Raw genomic sequence first — 18,884 nt, forward strand, 5'->3', positions numbered from 1 at the left:
TATTGCAATGTTATACTATTTCAGGTCGCATTTTAAATCGTTTCTCAAAAGATATTGGTGCATTGGACGAATTGTTACCAAGATTTCTTCTGGAATGCATCCAAATTTACCTCGTGATGTTCAGTATATTAGCACTTAACGCTGCTGCATTAGTCTGGACATTGTTACCGACCACCATAATCCTTCTTTTGTTCTACGTTATCCTACAAATCTACTTAAAATCTGCCCAATCGATTAAGCGTCTGGAAGGAACTAGTAAGTAAAACTCTGTTATTTCTCTAACCATTTTCAAGGCCTCCTTAAATAAGTGGCTATTGTTTTATGAACGTAATACCAGAAACCGATCAAGTTAAAGATCAATTTTAAGATACTTTTCAGTATTCAGGCGTATTCAATCCAATGTCCTGTAACTAGGCAGAAATTTTAACCTCTTTCTTGGTAATTTTAGCGAGAAGTCCCGTATTTTCACACATGTCAGCAACATTAAACGGTATCAGCACTATTCGATCATCTGGAGCACAGCAGCGATTGATTCAGGAGTTCGATCTATTCCAGGTATCTACCTAATTAAATCTGTAAATCAAATTCACAGTATTCAAACCCTTTAACCCGCATTGACACAGGGTAGAGGTTCAAAGCTTTAATTAGTTTCTCCCACAAGAGAAAAGGCCCGTGGCCAGCAATAAGATATATATAGGCTAAGCATGATGAATTATGAAATTTACTTTCTCATTACTCGAGTTTGATGTTCTTATCATTTTTAGGACATTCACACTTCAACTTGGAGCAGTTACTTGGCTAGCGGTGTGACGCTTGGTTTCTGGCTTGACATCATCTGCGTGCTGTACTTGACTATTGTTATCGTTGCTTTTCTCGTAATCGATAGTAGTAAGTATAATATTTTTTATATAATATTTTTGCTACCGCTCACGTACCAGCTGTATTAGAACCTATTGGTTTGGCGCGGAGCGATGGCAAGAGACCTGATGGTATGATTGCTTGGAAGGTCACTTCTGTGGGATGCAACTTGTGTTGATACCCTAGCTGCATCACACATCCAGGCCACCTCGTCAATGGTAGGTGCGGCTGCTACCAGTGCCGAGCAGGCCAAGAGGCGTAAATATGAAAACCTGGATAGCAGCTTCATTTTTGTGCCTTTTGGAGTAGAGACTTTGGGACTGTGGGGTCCGGAGGCAAAAGCCCTTTTCAAAGAATTATCGAAAAGGGTTATCGAGTCTACCGGTGATCCTAGAGCGGGCAGTTACCTTGGCCAACGAATTAGTTTGGCCATCCAAAGGGGCAATGCTGCCAGCATTTTAGGAACTGTGCCTCGCTGCGGTGGTTTCGAGGACGTTTTAGATTTTATTTAGTTTTAAATAGTTTATTTTAGTTTATATTTATAAAACAATTATTTTAAAGAATAAACATGAAATAACCTTATATTTTCCTGAATTTGGTGAATTGGTTGTGACAGCGTTCACCGTATGAAAATAATAATGTTAGTACGAAAATAACCTGGAACTTTTATTAATCCGGAAAAAGTCCAAAATGCTGAAATTCGGAAAGTTGTACTATACCATTAGACAGAAAGTGCTTAAGATTTTTCCGTATTTGTACTGAAGTGGCGATCGTTCTACATATTTAGAGTTTTCTTTAATCTGCTTATTTCAGAAATATGTTTACTAATAATGTTTGTACATACATTGGGCCCAAGCAACTTTATCGATTTTCATTAAGACTTCCCAGACCACCTTAAATAAGTAACAGGTGCATATTTCGCTCCAACCATGTTGTTTTAATGTGAACCAACTGTCTGCTTTCGACAAATTACAACTTCAACTGAGTATGCTAACAAAAGTCTATTAATACAGAAACAATATTCTCCGGTAACGTCGGACTGGCGATATCGCAGACTCTCATCTTAACGGGGATGCTGCAGTTCGGCGTGAGACAAACTGCGGAAGTTATCTCTCAGATGACCAGCGTGGAACGAATCTTACAGTACACCCATATTGAGAGAGAACCCCAGTGGGAAAAAGGAAGTAAGATGCCCTCAAACTCTCGCTAATAAGTTTTATAAGATACTTAATGAATAGAACATGTCTTGCCCGCATTTTCTGTTTATTAACCCAGAAATAAAAATGTTTGATAGTTGAAGTCGTATAGCGTGCTTCGCACGTGCCAGTCTCTCATTTTCAATAGTATTGTCGTATTAAATGTAAACACTAAGAATGTTCTGAATTAGTTTTTATGGAAAAATAGATATGCTTCTTTGGATTAAATATTCTTACAGGGTGATTCCTTATGAAATATACTTATGCACCCTTCAACAGTATTTAGTTACACGTTTTACAAGCAGCGAACTCCCATGAGTTGAAATTGTGATAAGAAATAATAACTACCGATTAGGGGTAACTGCCATACCCTGTAATGGAATAAAATAAAAGAAAAATTAGCTGAAGACTATATAAATAAATAAAGAACAATTTAATGAAAACACCTCCTTTATGGAGATGCGTCTTTTACTTCATTGATTGCCTCGAAGAGATCCATGTAGCGATTAGGCTGCTTGCTGTATTGTATGCCGAATTGCTACTTTAATGTGATTGTTTTATAGTTCTCTGTACGATCAAAGTGAGTTCATTCATCGTATTGTTCAATCCTTCATTCACTAATAAAATCACACACTTTACATCTTTCCAACAACAAAAGCACTAACTTACGTTACGTTACTCGAGCCAAAAGAATTCATCCATATTTCTATTTCAGGTAAAGAAACCCCTAAAGGCTGGCCTTGGTGCGGTCGCGTCGAGTTTCGCAATTGTTATATGAAGTACACTCCCGAAGATTTGCCAGTACTAAAAAATCTAAATTTGGTTATTGAAAGCGGGTGGAAGGTTGGTTAATTTCCAGAAGGCTACCTTATAACCTTAAATACTAGCTAACACTAATCTAACAATATCTTATCTAAAGTAGAACCTCTAAAACCTTATCAAAAAAAGAGCAATTCTCAGTTCAATTCAATTCATTTCAAGTAGTATATTTCCTTCTGATACTATTGCTTGAACTGACTTTAAAAATCAACTAATTATCTTTCTCTTCTCCTTAATGTTAAAATGGTTGAATTGTTATAGAAGTTTCTTAAATGCCACTTAAAGTTAGACTTAGTCTGTCATCTCACCTGGTAGATGGTAACCTGTTAGGGGTATAGCAGTTATATTGAAACCATACCCCTGATCAGTAAATTTGTTGGATAGACCTTCTTTTATGTATAAATTATCGCATTTATAACATTAAGTACCAGATGTTAGACGTCTTTAAATATTTTCTGTGGAAAGTTTAATACGCTCGATCTTATTGTTAGCTGTACTAGATCAGTAACATGGGGCTGCATGCATATAGTTTTTACAAGTTTAGTGATTGTCACCGCGTACGGATACATCGTAGATGCGCGCGTGGTTAGATCGTGTATCCGTACGGATCTGTGTATCTACAGTATACTACAGTGCAACACATTGCTTTCTAAAACATTGCCACATTTTTTGTTGTATTTTTTTAGGTTGGAATAGTCGGAAGAACGGGTGCAGGGAAGTCTTCACTCATATCATCACTATTCCGCCTCGCCATTGTAGAAGGTGATATCCTCATCGATGACGTCGACACTGCTCATCTTGCTCTACAGGTTGGTATTTGACTTAAATTAGGACAGCAAAACTAGATGAGGAACTCCAGCAAACTTAGACGTTAGTTGCGTGAAGGATGGAAAGTACAATTCCCTCGCAGGCAAGAAGTTCAAACGTTTGCTTTCAGACTACATGTACCTTTATCGCTGGATATGCATACATGTAGAATATTACTACATTCGATCTTTTCGATTCGTCTTGCTTTGATATAATATGGTCTCTCTCTATCTACTTTAAATATTACGGTAGAGTATATTTTTCATTTTTTATTCTTAAATTTTTAACTCAATGCACAATTTTGCGACATAAGCAATCTTAAATAAGCTTAACTAATGGAAACTTGCCTCCAAAAAGTTTAAGAACTTAATGTAAGTCCTACTTAGATACATTGATTTAGGTAAAAACATTTGAAAAATGGTTTAACCTAAATCAGTGGCGGCAATATATTCCGGTCTATTTTACTTTTTACTTTTTTAAAAACAGGAATTACGTTCGAAGATCTCCATTATACCACAAGAGCCAGTGTTATTTTCTGCAACTATACGATACAATTTAGACCCATTCAATAGTTACGAGGATGAACAATTATGGAAAGCGCTTGAAGCAGTAAGTACCACAGCATTTGTCACATCCCTTGAAACACATTTGTTTTTCTAAAACTGCGACTGTCCTATATCTGAAAGATACGGCATCGATTCCCAGCAGGGACAGTTTGGGAATTCTTGCGAGTAATATCCTACCGACACTAACATGCTGCCAAGCGGTACGATACCGTTTTGAAACCGCTTAGGGGTATGAGTTTAATATAACTGCCTTACCCCCTAACAGGTGACCATCTTAGTGCATCAATTATAAAAAAAACTTTAAAAAAAAGTAAGTTTGGGGGGTTCATGCCCAGGTCAGGTCAAAAAATGTTGGAGAAAACTGCTGGAGTGCTAACATAGGGAATGTTAGCAACCCTAAGTTTGACCACAGATATTGAGATATTGTTATTATCGTAGAGCATGTCTTTTCCGGTTATTGTAAATAAAATATGATAAGAATCTTTAAAGTACGCCAAACCGCATTGGAGCAGCCTGATATGTATATTCCTCTCTATCCCTCTCTTCCATTAGAGAAAGAAGACCTTAGACCAGCTGTAGGAAACTAAAAGGATGATGAAATTACATGATGTGACCCAATCTGTGTCAATGCATCGGTTTTATACAAAAGCTTTTTTAAATTTTGAAAACTATTTTTATAAATAGGGATAGAGACATATTTTCATGGGTTTGTCAATTTCAGGTCGATTTGAAGGCAGCGATTCCAGCATTAGATTTCAAAGTGTCTGAAGGTGGATCCAACTTTTCGCTTGGTCAAAGACAACTAGTTTGTCTAGCAAGAGCTATTCTTCGTGGGAATAGAATTCTGGTGCTGGACGAGGCTACAGCGAACGTGGACCCTAAGTAAGTCAAATTTAAAGATATGTAAAATACTTATACATAGGTATCTTGGGACATATCAATTTCAAATTCATATAAAAAAAATCACGAACTGTCTATATTTGAAAACGAAAATTGCAGCATGAATGGCTAGCATATTAAACATAAGTAAAATAAATATCCCCCGATGATATCCACTTAAAGAGATGTTTATGAGAAAAATGTCTCCTGCTCGTACAAGGCAAGCTGAGTGCCAACTAAGCCCCGGTTCTCATACCATCAATGCCGAGACAATCATATGCAATTATAACAGTCATAAACCGACTGGTTAACTTGGGATATAAGTAATAGGAAGTTCTAGAGATTCTGTAGAAATGAAACGGCTAAGTTTGTTATGGGTTGCTTATTAGCCGGTCATATTTTGAATCCTTATAGCTTTAGTTTTAAGTTTACGAATGTAGCATCCCTTTACAATGTAAATATAAGTGTCGTATCAAAAAAGGCTTTGATTTGTTTAGATTAATGTTTGTGTACTTATATACCAATACCTATTATAAATTAATCGCCTAGCGGAGAATTTCCGAAAATCATTATTTAAAAATCCCATGTGAAATTATTGTCATAAACTTATATATGCGGTAAACGCGGTTTATTATAAGTTGGCATTTTAAATGACAGGTGAACATTGTTATGGATTTCATATACCTAACTGCCATACTTACCCCTAAGAGTCTCCTACAATCTCAGGCGACATCATCGCTTAAATTTATGTGCGATTGCAGGCCAAGGGGACAACCAGTAGTATAAAAAGAATTCCCGGAATGGTCGGGCCTTAAGTTGAGATGTAAGGTTTTTGCCATGATTGCTTCTGATTTTCTGGTCTTCTTTTCACCTGTTGGTTTTTCTGCCTCCAGAAGAGAGAAGTCTCAGTATCAGTTCGGAGGAACGGAACTACTGGCTAGTTCCGTTCTTCCCACTCTTGTGCCTTGGATAGCTCGTTAAACCATCGGACCCGGATACGATAACTTTTAATATGTGATCATCGTCTTTATCTACCTATTACCGGCCCACTACAGGGCACTGGTCTCCTTAGATCTCTTAGAAAGGTTTTCCCCCACCTGGCCAATTGCGGGTCGATAGAATTTACACGCCTTTGAAAGCAAAAGCCCGCTAATCCAAAATGGTGCAGCTTGGAGGGTCTAAGATCATACACTCTCTCCTATGAAAGAAGTAGCCAATGCCCAGCGGTGAGACAATACCAGGCTGAGCATAACGATGATGATACTAAAACATAGTACCATCGAAATTTATATATTCTTCTCAATTCTCAGGACTGACGAATTCATCCAAGGAACAATAAGAAGACGTTTCGCCGACTGCACGGTTATCACCGTAGCTCATCGTCTAAACACAATTATGGACTCCGATCGTGTCATGGTAATGGATTCTGGCCGTCTAGTGGAATTCGACCACCCATACAGATTGCTTAACAACCCTCAGGGCTACTTCACCAAGATGGTCAATGAAACCAGTGAGAAAATGTCGGCACAGCTGTACCAAATTGCAAAGAACACATTCCTAGACAGTGGTGGCGCGGTAGAATAATTTAGTTGTACCATCTATTGTTAAGTTTATTTTAATTAAGTAGCGATGTAAGATTATCGTTTTGGAATGATGCAGTTAGTACTTAGAATTATAGTTTCAACGGTATGGGTACAAGCCAACGGGAACTTAATTCGTAAGGTATTTTAAGTTTTCAACTACACTTAGGTATAATATTGCCTGCATAATTATAAAAAAAAACGTTTCAATTGGATATTGTTTGTCGATTGTTTGTTAATCGATTATATTAAATGTATAAGTAGTTATAATATTTTTCTAAATTAGTGAATGAAATTTATTGATATTGTTATATTTTTACGAAAATAATTATGTAAGTAAATATTATTATTAAGACATAAGATTTTTGTTAAATACCTTGTTTGTACATAACGGCATGTTATTCCAATACGGACTGAGTGATGAATGAAAACTTTAGTTATTTAAGGGCTTGAGAACATTCTTCCGTTTAATAAGCTTAACTTGGGCGCACGTTGTTTTTAATTACGAACTATATTACTTGCTGACCCCTTACAAATATGGGGAAGTACACAAATGAGCCTAAGCACAATGCCAGAAAAGGCCCACCCCTTTTATGAAACTGACAAAATAAGGAAGACCTTAAATAATAATATAAATCGTTTATATAGTTTCTTACATTGTAAATTATCCATGTTGTGGAGACCTCCTAGTAAGCATCAAAATACCTGTGTCAGGAGGTCTCAGTCTTCCATAGCAAAGACAAGATAATATTTATATACATATATATATAGATAATAAGGCTTTGTTTTGTTTTCATTTCCATGAGGCAATTTGTTCACATTTAAAAGTCCCTGGGAGTGCTTTTTCTCCTTATGTCATGCGCGAATAAAAATATTTTTGATTAGAAAAAGATCAAGCTTCGCATAACTGGATAAAAACTGCTTTTCATATGAAACATCCAATGCAGTGGGTCAGATCGTCTCTGGTGTCAGGTGTGGCGACTAGCGACTCACATTGGGCGTAAAATCGAGTTTCCCTTTGTGATTTTTAACAGATATTTCCGTGAAGAAGTAGGAACACCTGAACATTTCGTGATCGATTATATATATCTTCTTTCATGAATATTTTCTGGCGTGCCGATCATTTTTTACCAACGACTTCAAATAAATCGATGTTTTTATCACATACCTTTACCTACCTAATAATTATTTGTAATAAGCTTATTGTTTGAATAAAAAGTAACAAAACGTGGCAAAAAGTAACCAAGACATTTTTTAATAACGAGAGCTTCGAAATAAACAATTAGCCATTTTTGGGAGTCGCATGAAAATGTTCTTAGGTCCTTTATAGAAAGCGCACAAGAACACTGTTATTTATTTTTATTAAAATACCATCAAATATGTTTTATAGGTATTGCAAAATGATAATTAATGTGATTGCCATAGAGGTTAGCCTCGAACAAATAAAAATAAGCTTTAAAACATCTGGTTTTTTTTCGTATCTTCACGCGCATGAAACATGGCACCATGAAGAATTGTTTTCCGGAATTCAAACCTGTGACCCTTGTGTTTACAAATTCGCTTATTGCATTTGGTAAGGACATTGATGTACATTGTAATGAATATGGGATTCATTCCTACATTAATATTTTAGGCTTTATCCCGGTAAAACAAAAGGTTTATTTTACGCGCATGTCACGTGGAACAACTGAATAATATAAGCAAGTCAACCTCAGTCACAGTTATGCGTTGAAGTCACCGAAACATACCATAAGATCGAATTTAGAACCGCACGTCTTTAACGTACCTATCTATTTCCTAATAGAACCGCTTCAAGGCTTGATGTTAAATTTTTGAGTGAAATTCGATTATTTTATAATAACAGGAGCATTATTAATATCATTATTTTTTTTTACACCAAATTGAGGTAAAACATATGTACAAGAAAATATTAATACAAAAAAAAGCAGAATACAAAAGGCCTTATCATTTAGAAGAGATTTCTAGGCAACCTTAGAATTAGGAAAAAAAAAGAGACGAACAATCTGCGGTGGTACAAAATATAAAATATATAGGTACATACGAGTAACTAAATACTAATAGGTACATGAACTAATATACACAAGGAATAACTTTCATAACAGGACTAGCTCGCGGGTAGAATAATACGATTACTTGGCTGTTTTAAGTTTTCTAGTAGGTAGGTATGAGGAAAAAATAAGTACCCAACGGCTACATGCAATAATACCTACATAATCAATACACACCTTTTCGTCGCTAACTCGATTAGTAGTTATTAGTAGGCACCTTCTTACTAAAAATACTCGTGTATTTTCTTAAAACCGCATCAAGCTTTCACTCACTCAATATTTTATAGTTCCCTAGGTACTTAGGTCTAGATTGGTTTTTAATAGTGTATTCTTGTAAAAAATAATCGGATGTAGTTTTTAAAAATAACTTACACAAAAGCTGCTATTGCGACTTAACTATGACAGATATATTCATTCGCGGACTTTTTTGTAGGTGCGTATTAATGAGTTCTTGATTCATGTAGTTCATAATTGTTATGTACCATCAAGTTTACTCAGCTCGCGTAAAGTAGTTAGCTTGGTAAAATTTGCTACTTAGATTAAAATTATTAGGTTACTATCAAGGTCCTCCAATTTTTTTGAAAATAAATTGTAGCCTTCCCTACCCCGTAATAGTTTAGCTTTCTTTTGGCGAAGAAAAAAAAATCTTTCCTCTTTATAATATTAGTATGGATAAAATATAGGTAAGTAAGTACAACCAAAAGGGCACAAACTGTCCATAAAATGACGGGTATGCTGATATCTACGTCATCGGCACTTAGTATGCGCGTCGTTGCGTTTGTGCTGGAGTAGGTACCTATTCTGCATTTCTTTGGCGTGCCCAATGCAACTCGTGCTGAAGACGTCATCCGCATTTCTTTAGCGCGTCCGTTGCACTCGTGCTGCTAACGTCATTCGCATGTTTCGCGCATCCGATGCTATCTAGTCCATACAACCCCTATTCTTATGCTATGAGCACTATATTGCTGTTATAACATTGTGAACAATAATGCTTTCTTCCATGCCTTGGAAAGCATAAAGAGATATTAGTTCTAATTTTTATTGCTAAACCCTGATAAAATTTTAGTCTTTCAACCAGACCAGGGTGACCAACTCCTCTCATAGGAGAAAAGGCTTGGACCCATTTCTCCTTTTCCGCCTGTGCTGCAGGCACGCCGCAGCAGTGGGCTTAATATGATAATGAGTTCTAACCTTGATATTTTGGACTAGTAGACTGAGGATTGAATATTCTGCAATAATATAAAAATTCTTTTTTAACATACTTTATTATCATTAAATTATTATAGTAGACTAAAATCAAACATCACCATAAAATATTACCATACTGACTTGGTGCAGAATAATATACTAAGAATTATAGAGTTACAGATATAACATACATAGACAGAATATATCTGTGTTAAACACTAACAATTAAAGAACTACATATAGTTGCTTTAAACATACAGAAACCCATTTAGACAAACTAATTGAAAAATATCTTTCTTCTTTTTAAGTAATTATAATAACTTTTAAATTATAAAATATTATACCATTTTTGAGCCACATATTTTCAATATGACGATAAAAACAACTGTTATTAAGTAAACAGTAGGAAAAAAGTTTGGTTAAGATCAATAGGGTTAGCAAAATGGACTTCATTTGCTAACTTAGTTACACATTTTTGAAGTAATACTTAGGGAAAAATGGTGACAGTAAATTTTTACAATGCGCAATAAACCGACACCATGAAGTTAGCTATAGTCAACATTTTAGTTTTTCATTCTAGTTTTGACAGTTGACTTTCAATAATTCAAACAATACCTTTTTTCTATTGTTATAGTCGGAAAAATGTAATAGGCCCGTTTTGACATTTGTGCAAGACCATAGAATGTAACTTGGAACAAAACTGAAAGAATCAAAAAAATAAAAATCAATTACATACAGTGTTTTAAAAAATACGTAAATTTTTTTGGGACGTTAAATAATATGAAAGAATATATCGCGAGTATTCTTTTTGCGCTTACTTCATAGTAGCATGCAATTTATAATTGTTGCTAAACGTTCCGAAAACAGTTACGTTCTTAGTCTTTTTTTTTTTATACTAGAGCTGTAACCATTTTTTTACTGAATATCGAAATTAAATAATGTGTAGTTATCTTTACTGCAAAGAATGAGCTTGGTTCTCAAAATGGGTTCTAAATAATGAGTCTGAGATGATGTATCTGACCAAGCGGCACATGACTGAAGCGTCCCCGCGCGCGCTGCGCAGTTTTTCGTTCCTCATCTTGTAAAGTTGACTGTGCGCTCGTTTAAGTTTGATATATAATGTTTACTATTACGTTAACTATGGCTCTTCTATTTTGGACATTAATTTAAACATAGTGATTTGACTCGATTTTTGTGTTTGTTGTTATATAGTAGGTACTAACTCTGTTTCAACATGTTGAAAAGTGGACGTATAATCAACAGCCAGTCACGCGTATTGGTTGTGAAGTTAAAGGAATACTTTGAACGAACGAACACTTTACAATACATAATAATATCAATCAAGTACTGATACAAACTTGAATTGATTTATCGTGAGTATCGAGTACAGAGTCTTATGGTTGCATAACTAGTTACGTCGCGATGACAAGTGTCAAAACGGGCCTATTACATTTTTACGACTATAGTGTTGTTTTTTCTACAAACATAGAATAAGGCAAAATATAAATTTATTGAATATCTTTTTATCTTGTTATGCCAAAGAAGTATAACTTTAAGTGTGTACATAAGTAAACACACTTTTTTTTTAATCTTCCTACATTTTCCTTCATGAATTAGAATAATAAAAAAAGAAGCTGTGAAGCATGCCCTCTAAAACATTTCTGAGTAAAATTGATTCTCAGTTTTTATTGAACAGTTTTTATTAATAGTCTCAAAAACAATTTTAAATTAAATGCCTAATACTCTTTAATGAAAGCCCATCAAAGTATGAGGACTTTAAAATTTCAGAAACCCCAAACAACCACTTTCATAATGATCTTACACACATGCAAAAATAACTTAAATAATAAAATATACATCAACAAGATGTGATTATCAGTAATACTCAACTTAAAGCAACATTAGCAAAAATTACACACAAAAAATAATACTGATACTTTCAATTAATAAAATGCCAGTCCGACTGATTCTCTAAATCTAATTTCACAATATAAAACAAACTGTTCTAAAAATTCCTTGTATAATGAATGATTATGCTCCTGATGTCAGTTTTTTTGTTTCAGCATGAACTGAAAAAGCAAAACAGCCCACTACATTGATTTTCAGTGAGTGAGAGAATGAGAGGTATGCACATGTCCTCTGCACCATGCTAAAACGAAAAACTGTAACAATCAGTTATTTTTAACTAATTTACAGTTTTTATTGTACATCAGGCAACTCCTCCTCTTCGTTGGAACTTGAATGGAACTCATTGAACTCATATTCATCTGGGAGGGGCTTTGAAAACATGTTCTCAGAATCAGAATTCATTTGCTCATCGCTGCTTTCTTCTTCATCCTGCCATCGGTTGAAATCCACTTTTAGCCAGTGGTGCTTCTTTTTGTCACTTGTAAGAGATGGCCAAAATGTTTCGTCTTGTCGCTCCTTAGCCAAAACAACCTCAATCATCCTGCCTTTATTCAAATAATTACTCTTCTCTGGGTCTATTTCGCCATATAATGGTATTTCTACTTCATATACCTTTTGTTCTGGTGCACATATACCTTTAAAGGACACCAGTTTTTTCTCTATTTTAATGTCCGGTTTTTCACATTCGACGTTAAAAGTAACATACACATTAGAATTTCTCTGTGCCCAAGATACCGATGGTGGAGTTGCGTTTTTTTCGGAGTTCATTTTAGTTAGACTATTAGATATTTGCAGCCTTATCAAAAAGAGTAAGCTAAGTAGCGAATTATAGCTAATTTAATTTTATTCTCCTTTTTAGTAAAATACCTATTGAATTTTTATAATCCACCACACAAACCAGTGATTAATAATCTGTAAACAAATGTCTCAACTCTCGAATTCGACCACAGGTTGAAGATAGCTATGGTAACAACATCAAGGAGGATACAAACAATATAGTGGTACCATAAAGTTATTATATCCTTATTGTCTGAGAGTACAGCAAAGCGGATACCATTGCAGCCTTGGAACCAAAACTACTTTTAATGAATAGAGAATGAATTTAATAATAGGGCTTCTAAGTAAATCTTATTTTCATGGTTTCAAATACTTCAATACCTAATGTAAACTGAAGCATGATTTCAGTTTTATCAGGAGTTTAATAGTTATTCAACTGGCGCGTCATAAAGCTGCTTGCATTCGTGGTGAAAAGTTCTAGAAGAGAGGTACTCTTCTAGAACTTTTCCGACTAGTTATTATACTACAGCTGATCGTGCTGTAAACGTTTAGGAGTATCATTGCGCTCTCTTGCTGTTCTAGTAAACATTTGATTGTCATTTTCATTTTGTTTCACTATACCGTTCATTACCTAGGTGTTATAGCGTTTTTTTTATGCATGACAAATAAAAGCACATTAATGATCGTCAATTATGAATTGGATTTGCATTAAGAAAAGTATATTTATTATAGACACAAAATCAAAATTGATATAAATTTGGAGTGAGTCGGATAAAAGTGATACCAGTTAGTGTTTGTAATTGAGTTAAATTACATGTTGTATTATTATTTATAAGCAATCTATTATAATTAAACGCACCAAGGGAATCAACTAAATAGGCGTATTAAGTTCAATGTTGACCCTGCTGCTTGAGGCTTCTCAGTATCAGAGTCTAGGTATAATAAATGCACATTTAAAAGTCTCTAGCAAGCTTAAAAGAATTGGACCCACTGACCTCTATCATACTATAGTTCACTGGACAGGCTTTACCTGAGTTTACCATGTAAAATAACCACTTAAAATTTTGCCTTCTTTATATTTTTTTTTCTTTATTGACTTTTATAAATATAAATTTGAACATATGATGTGGATAAGTATCGTCAATGTTCTCGGCACATGGGTTGTTGCCGAGAACATTGACGATACTTATCCACACTATTTCTGGAAAGATATGTCAAATTAAAAATATTTAAGAAACGATTGTTACAGGTGTCGATCTGATTCTACATTAAAATCATTATGGGTTTCTTAGTTGAATAATTACTTTTACTTATGTTTCAAAATTTTTACTGAAGATTGTTATATAAAGCATCCCACACGTACTACAAAGACGTCAGTATAACAATATTATTTTTTGGTGTTTTAGAATGGAAATAAGCAGATATTTTGAGTTTTTACTAATATCTATGGCATAACATACTTATATCTTTAGTAGCTCCTGTTTACTTTTTATCACTCCTTTCAAGAGTTTAATTTTTTTTTAATAAATATATGTTATGTGTTGTACCTATAATAGACAGAGCTAGTAAATATTACTATACTACTATATAATGTCCCATTATGTGGCAATGTAGGCCTTTGCGATAAACTTGCTGTCATATTTTAAGAGTTCCGTTGTATGTTTCCACAACTTACTGTCAGATCTATATGAAATTTAAATGAGACCATTTCGGAATCTTTTTTGGAAAAAAAAATATTTAAATCTGTTTTTTGTGACAAATTTATACCCAAGCTAACATAAAAAAGCATTTAAACATCAACCTATTTTTTAAAGTCTTCGAAACACTAATAGGTACATTTTCCGTTGAAAAGCAATTCAGTCTTGGATCGTTATTGATATTTAAAAACTGTGGCATCACTAACGTTACTTTCGAATTCACCATTGCTATCAGCGCCAAAATTGATTGAAGTAAAAACAAAAATAGTCTGGAAAACTGACACTGACAACCTAAGTGACAACAAATTTCAAAAGTTCGACAAGTAGATAGTTGACATCTATTTGTTTATTTACTTCCATTTACTTCTCAGCAGAATTTGGAAAAAAAAAACATTCAGATAAAAAATAAGATTTATAAGGTTTATGAATTTTACTTTCCTGAGTAGCAAGAATGGCTAAATGATAATTCTGTATGTTCATAATGAAAGACAGTACCCTAACTTTTTGAGCGTGATAATGCACATTTTCCAATTGGACCAGGCTTTCGAGTATTGACCAATGGTCTATACTCTCATTAATAACTGTACCTACCTACTAAACATATTTTAAAGTCAAAAATTTGGTTACTCATTTTTATTCCACAATGTTTATATTACCGCGTTGGTTGTTGGTCGTAAGTATATAACGAATACCTGTGCCAAACAGACTACCCAGATTTACATATTATCAAGTTACAGTTCTCAATTTTTTTTTTGTTTTTTCTTCAAAAAGAAAATTTGTGTTACTATTGCTTAATTTGTAGTATATATATAACCTATGGTATAAATTGGACTGGACTAAACCGAACGACACTTACAGCAGCGTGTACAATGGTGTACGTCTGTTGCAGCTTAGTGAGTTTTGTAGTAGGTATAAACGCGTGATTTAAATTGGACGAGTCGCTATTCTATACATACTTTTTTAATCCCATGGTAACATTGTATGTGATATTTGCACAAACGTCTCCGACTTCAGAGTCAATTATCCTTACATTTCAAATAACGAATTTTTGGTCGCGCAGTCCCACTGCAGTGCAGTGTACGGTGCGGTTAATTCTTCCGACGTTTGATGCGTTTACCTAAAGAGTCGAGATCAATCAAAATGTGCGCGCTCCCACGCAAGATCTAGAATGATCTCCTAGCTTCCGTTTTCCCCACCACCTTACTTAGTTTGAGTTCCTTCAACTCAAAAGTGTATAGGCAACTTTTAGGCAAGCGCGCTCCACTTCAGACTACATCCTCACTCAGCATTAATAGCATAGTTACCATAAGTTTAACCCTACATGTTTGAAAATATTTAAGGCTCTTTCTATCTGTAACTACTCGTACCTGTGAAAGCCAAGAAATAAACTAAAGTGCAGCCAATATCCGCGGACCAAATGTTAGAAAACAAATGACTGGTCGTTAACATTTTACATTAGGTAAGGTTTTTAGGTTGTATTAGTAACTTAGAGGTAAACAACATGCCTATATTTTTTTTTTATTTTTACAGGAGGGTAAAATTTAGTTTACTCCTTCAGCGAACGACCACTCATTTGTCTGTTTACATCTGGTTCGTGGATAAATTGGCCACACAGCGTCTCTTTTATGTGTATATTGCACGCATAGTCATAATATAATGAATGCAATGCGTTACGCATTTACAAGTATGGAATACTATCTTGTTGTATTTTCCCTTTAAATTCTAAAAAACATGAATATCTATAATTCTGTTTCAGAATGAATGGAATCCACAAATTTCCATCGACTTTTTGGACCATTTCTTGGGGTTCGTCAAGCGTAGCTTTGAACTTTATAAAAGACATTCTGGTCCTGTGACGCTACAGTTTCAATTAAACATTGATAAAACCATTTCAGTCACGGATAACTGTAACAATGATATTTTACCTCCTTGGTACATTCAAGGATAAATGATGGATATCCAGTTTGTAAGTGAAAGTGATCATCGTACCTTAGCAAGGAGCTAACCTGCTTTACTTCTGTTTGGAAGGAAATCTGAATTTCGATTAATTCTACATGATAATTGTGTTAAATAAACAAAGAGGTTTTGTCTCGGCTTATGATTTATTTTTAACCCAAGACCCGGTCTTTGAAGACCGGTAATATAATATTTTCACAGATTTTTCCTTTAATTATTGTGGAACGATTAAAAAATATATAAATTAATACGAAATAATATATTCTCGAGGTGATCGCATTGTCAGTGGCGTGCACAGGGTTTTCGACTAGGGTAGCCATAAAGCGGGTATATGACAAAAAATGGCAAAAATCCTCATCCCAGACGAGTTATAGAAGCATTTTAGCATTTTAGATGTAAGAAAAGCACGCCACTGAGGAGAGTCATGTGAAGATAGGTAAATAAATAAATATATTACGACAATAGACACATCGCCATCTAGCCCCAATTTAAGCGTAGCTTGTGCTTTGGGTAGTAAGATGACTGTGAATATTTTTTATAAATAATATACATAAATACTAAGAATATACATATAAACACCCAGACACTGGAAAACATTCAAGCTCATCACACAAACATTTTCCAGTAGTGGGAATCGAACCCTCGGCCTTGGACTCAAAAAGCAGGGTCGCTGCAAAATGCGCCAATCGGCCGTCCGGGTTATTGTTTTCCGGGTCATATGTGGGTTGTTGTTTTTTTAAGTACTTAAATTTTATGTGCCGTGAACTATGAATTTAGCACTTTATGCACAATAATTTTCTTTGTCAGATATTTCTATGGCCTTTGCGGCTTGATCTACGCTTTGTCCACAGATATCGCCTTGTCATTGTAGACACCATGGCGTTGTCATTATAATTTAAATACCTTTGAACGAGACGTTATGTGACATCGAAGTACATCATCTCTATTTTATTTATTACTATTTACATCAAAGAAACGATGTCATTATATTTATCAAAAAAATGTAAAAAATAAATTGAGACATGAAGCATTGCAAACCATGATAATATTATAAAAACTTAAAAAATGAACAATACAAGAAACAGTATGTAGTAACCAGAAAATAAAAATTATTTAAATGTAATATCTTCACACTGAAATGGGTGAATCAGACCAGAATTCCTCTGCTTTAATGAAGATGGCTAAGAGCTCCTCGGGAAAAAAAATACAGGGACTAAATGCAATAAAGAACATCGATTTCTGTGACCCCAAAATTCAAGGGATATTATTGGTCGGCCTCTTAATTATACTAACTGTAGCACTGTGGTATGGTTTTGCACATGGATGCCTAGGGGCCCGCCGTATTCGTCGTCGCAGACGACGTTCTTCATGTTGGTAGGTTAATATTACTATATGTAATTGGTAGGTTAATAAACTATTGAAATTATCACGAAAGTTAGCCTCTTGATAGAACCTATATACGGTACCTAACCTAGTGCTCATTTGTACTCAAGCCAAGGAATAAAACCCGCGGACTACCCCTCTATGTTGGTGCAAAGAAGTGCAACGAATTTATCCAAGAGAACTTTCAGGCATGCAGGTTTTCTCACGATGTTATCTTTCAACGTTGAAGCAAGTTATATTTTAATTGCTTTAAACGCACATAGAAAATTTAAAGGTGCGAAATTTGAATTTCTTCTCTGTGACAAAACTGAATTTGGTCAGGTTCGGTAGGAGGCTTTGGTCGTTGCTAGTTACCACCCTATCGACAAAGACATGTCGCCAAGCGATTTAGCCTTTCGGTACGATGTCGAGTAGAATCCGTAGGAGTATGGGTTTTATGTAACTACCATGCCCCTAACAGGTTAGCGCGCTACCATCTTGGTATCGGATGATGCACATCGGATACCTTGCGGTATGCTTGCAGGTGCGGGTGAGCTTGCAGTCAAGGGCAAAATTAGAGTGGGTATAAAAAATACCTATTTCTACTCTCGGAGGCAACAGCGGTTGACGTCAGTAGATGATGCTTACATGGCGGTTTATTGAGTTAAGCCAAAAAGTGGGTTATTTTCAGTCCATAAGTTTCGAATTTTTGTTAAGTGCATTTAGAGGATATTTCCTTGTGATATGACTCAAATATAAATAATGATAAAAAGGACCAAAGACATAAAAGTCAGGACGTGACATAAATACTGGCTAACCCTACATCTGCCGGATTTTAAACCGTTATTAGATAAATCCTGGAGGCAAGGTAAGTTTATTTTCGGAATTAAAGCGCATCAGATAAAGTAAAACATCGGGTGGTCTAGCGGTGTTCCGGGAATAAGATCCGTTGCCGTACGGGAGCTATGGTGTTGCGCTCGACCGTAACAATAGGAAGGTCTTCCTCGTATCGGGTGATCTTGCTGTCCGACCATTCCTTTAGAAGTTGTCAATTTTGGTGCACACTTCGTTATCGCGATGCAGGATCTTTGTGGCGCCATCTAGTTTGGTAACCGCTACAGCTGCGAATTTTGTTTGTAATACGATGACAATCAGCCCGGACTTGTAGTGGAATAAAAGCAATCGAACCCAAGACCTTGTGATCCGTAGTTGAACATGCAAA

At 35.1% G+C, this 18,884-nt stretch overlaps 2 protein-coding genes across 3 annotated transcripts in view; one reads left to right on the plus strand and one right to left on the minus strand.

Moving 5' to 3' along the window:
- Nucleotides 1-8,166, plus strand: part of LOC120637596 (multidrug resistance-associated protein 4) — a 62,020-nt gene extending 53,854 nt beyond the window's left edge. For both annotated transcript variants that reach the window (XM_039909451.1, XM_039909452.1), the window contains exons 17-25: nt 25-255; nt 449-555; nt 765-888; nt 1,872-2,042; nt 2,770-2,897; nt 3,560-3,682; nt 4,167-4,289; nt 4,968-5,128; nt 6,436-8,166. In XM_039909451.1, the coding sequence (XP_039765385.1) occupies nt 25-255; nt 449-555; nt 765-888; nt 1,872-2,042; nt 2,770-2,897; nt 3,560-3,682; nt 4,167-4,289; nt 4,968-5,128; nt 6,436-6,709 (1,442 nt within the window). In that variant the 3' untranslated portion in view covers nt 6,710-8,166. The remainder of the gene's footprint in view (nt 1-24; nt 256-448; nt 556-764; nt 889-1,871; nt 2,043-2,769; nt 2,898-3,559; nt 3,683-4,166; nt 4,290-4,967; nt 5,129-6,435) is intronic.
- A 3,442-nt stretch (nt 8,167-11,608) lies between these two features.
- LOC120623435 (uncharacterized protein CG16817-like) lies at nt 11,609-12,788 on the minus strand. Its single transcript, XM_039889463.1, has one exon. The coding sequence runs from the start codon at nt 12,636-12,638 to the stop codon at nt 12,162-12,164; it is 477 nt and encodes a 158-aa protein (XP_039745397.1). The 5' UTR covers nt 12,639-12,788; the 3' UTR covers nt 11,609-12,161.
- Nucleotides 12,789-18,884: the final 6,096 nt, after the last annotated feature.

Source organism: Pararge aegeria, chromosome 4 (assembly GCF_905163445.1).
Source record: "Pararge aegeria chromosome 4, ilParAegt1.1, whole genome shotgun sequence".
Lineage (NCBI taxonomy): Eukaryota > Metazoa > Arthropoda > Insecta > Lepidoptera > Nymphalidae > Pararge > Pararge aegeria.

Bases quoted from the DNA above. Each gene is read 5' to 3' on its own strand.
- LOC120623435 (XM_039889463.1), bottom strand. From the start codon at position 12,638: ATGAACTCCGAAAAAAACGCAACTCCACCATCGGTATCTTGGGCACAG.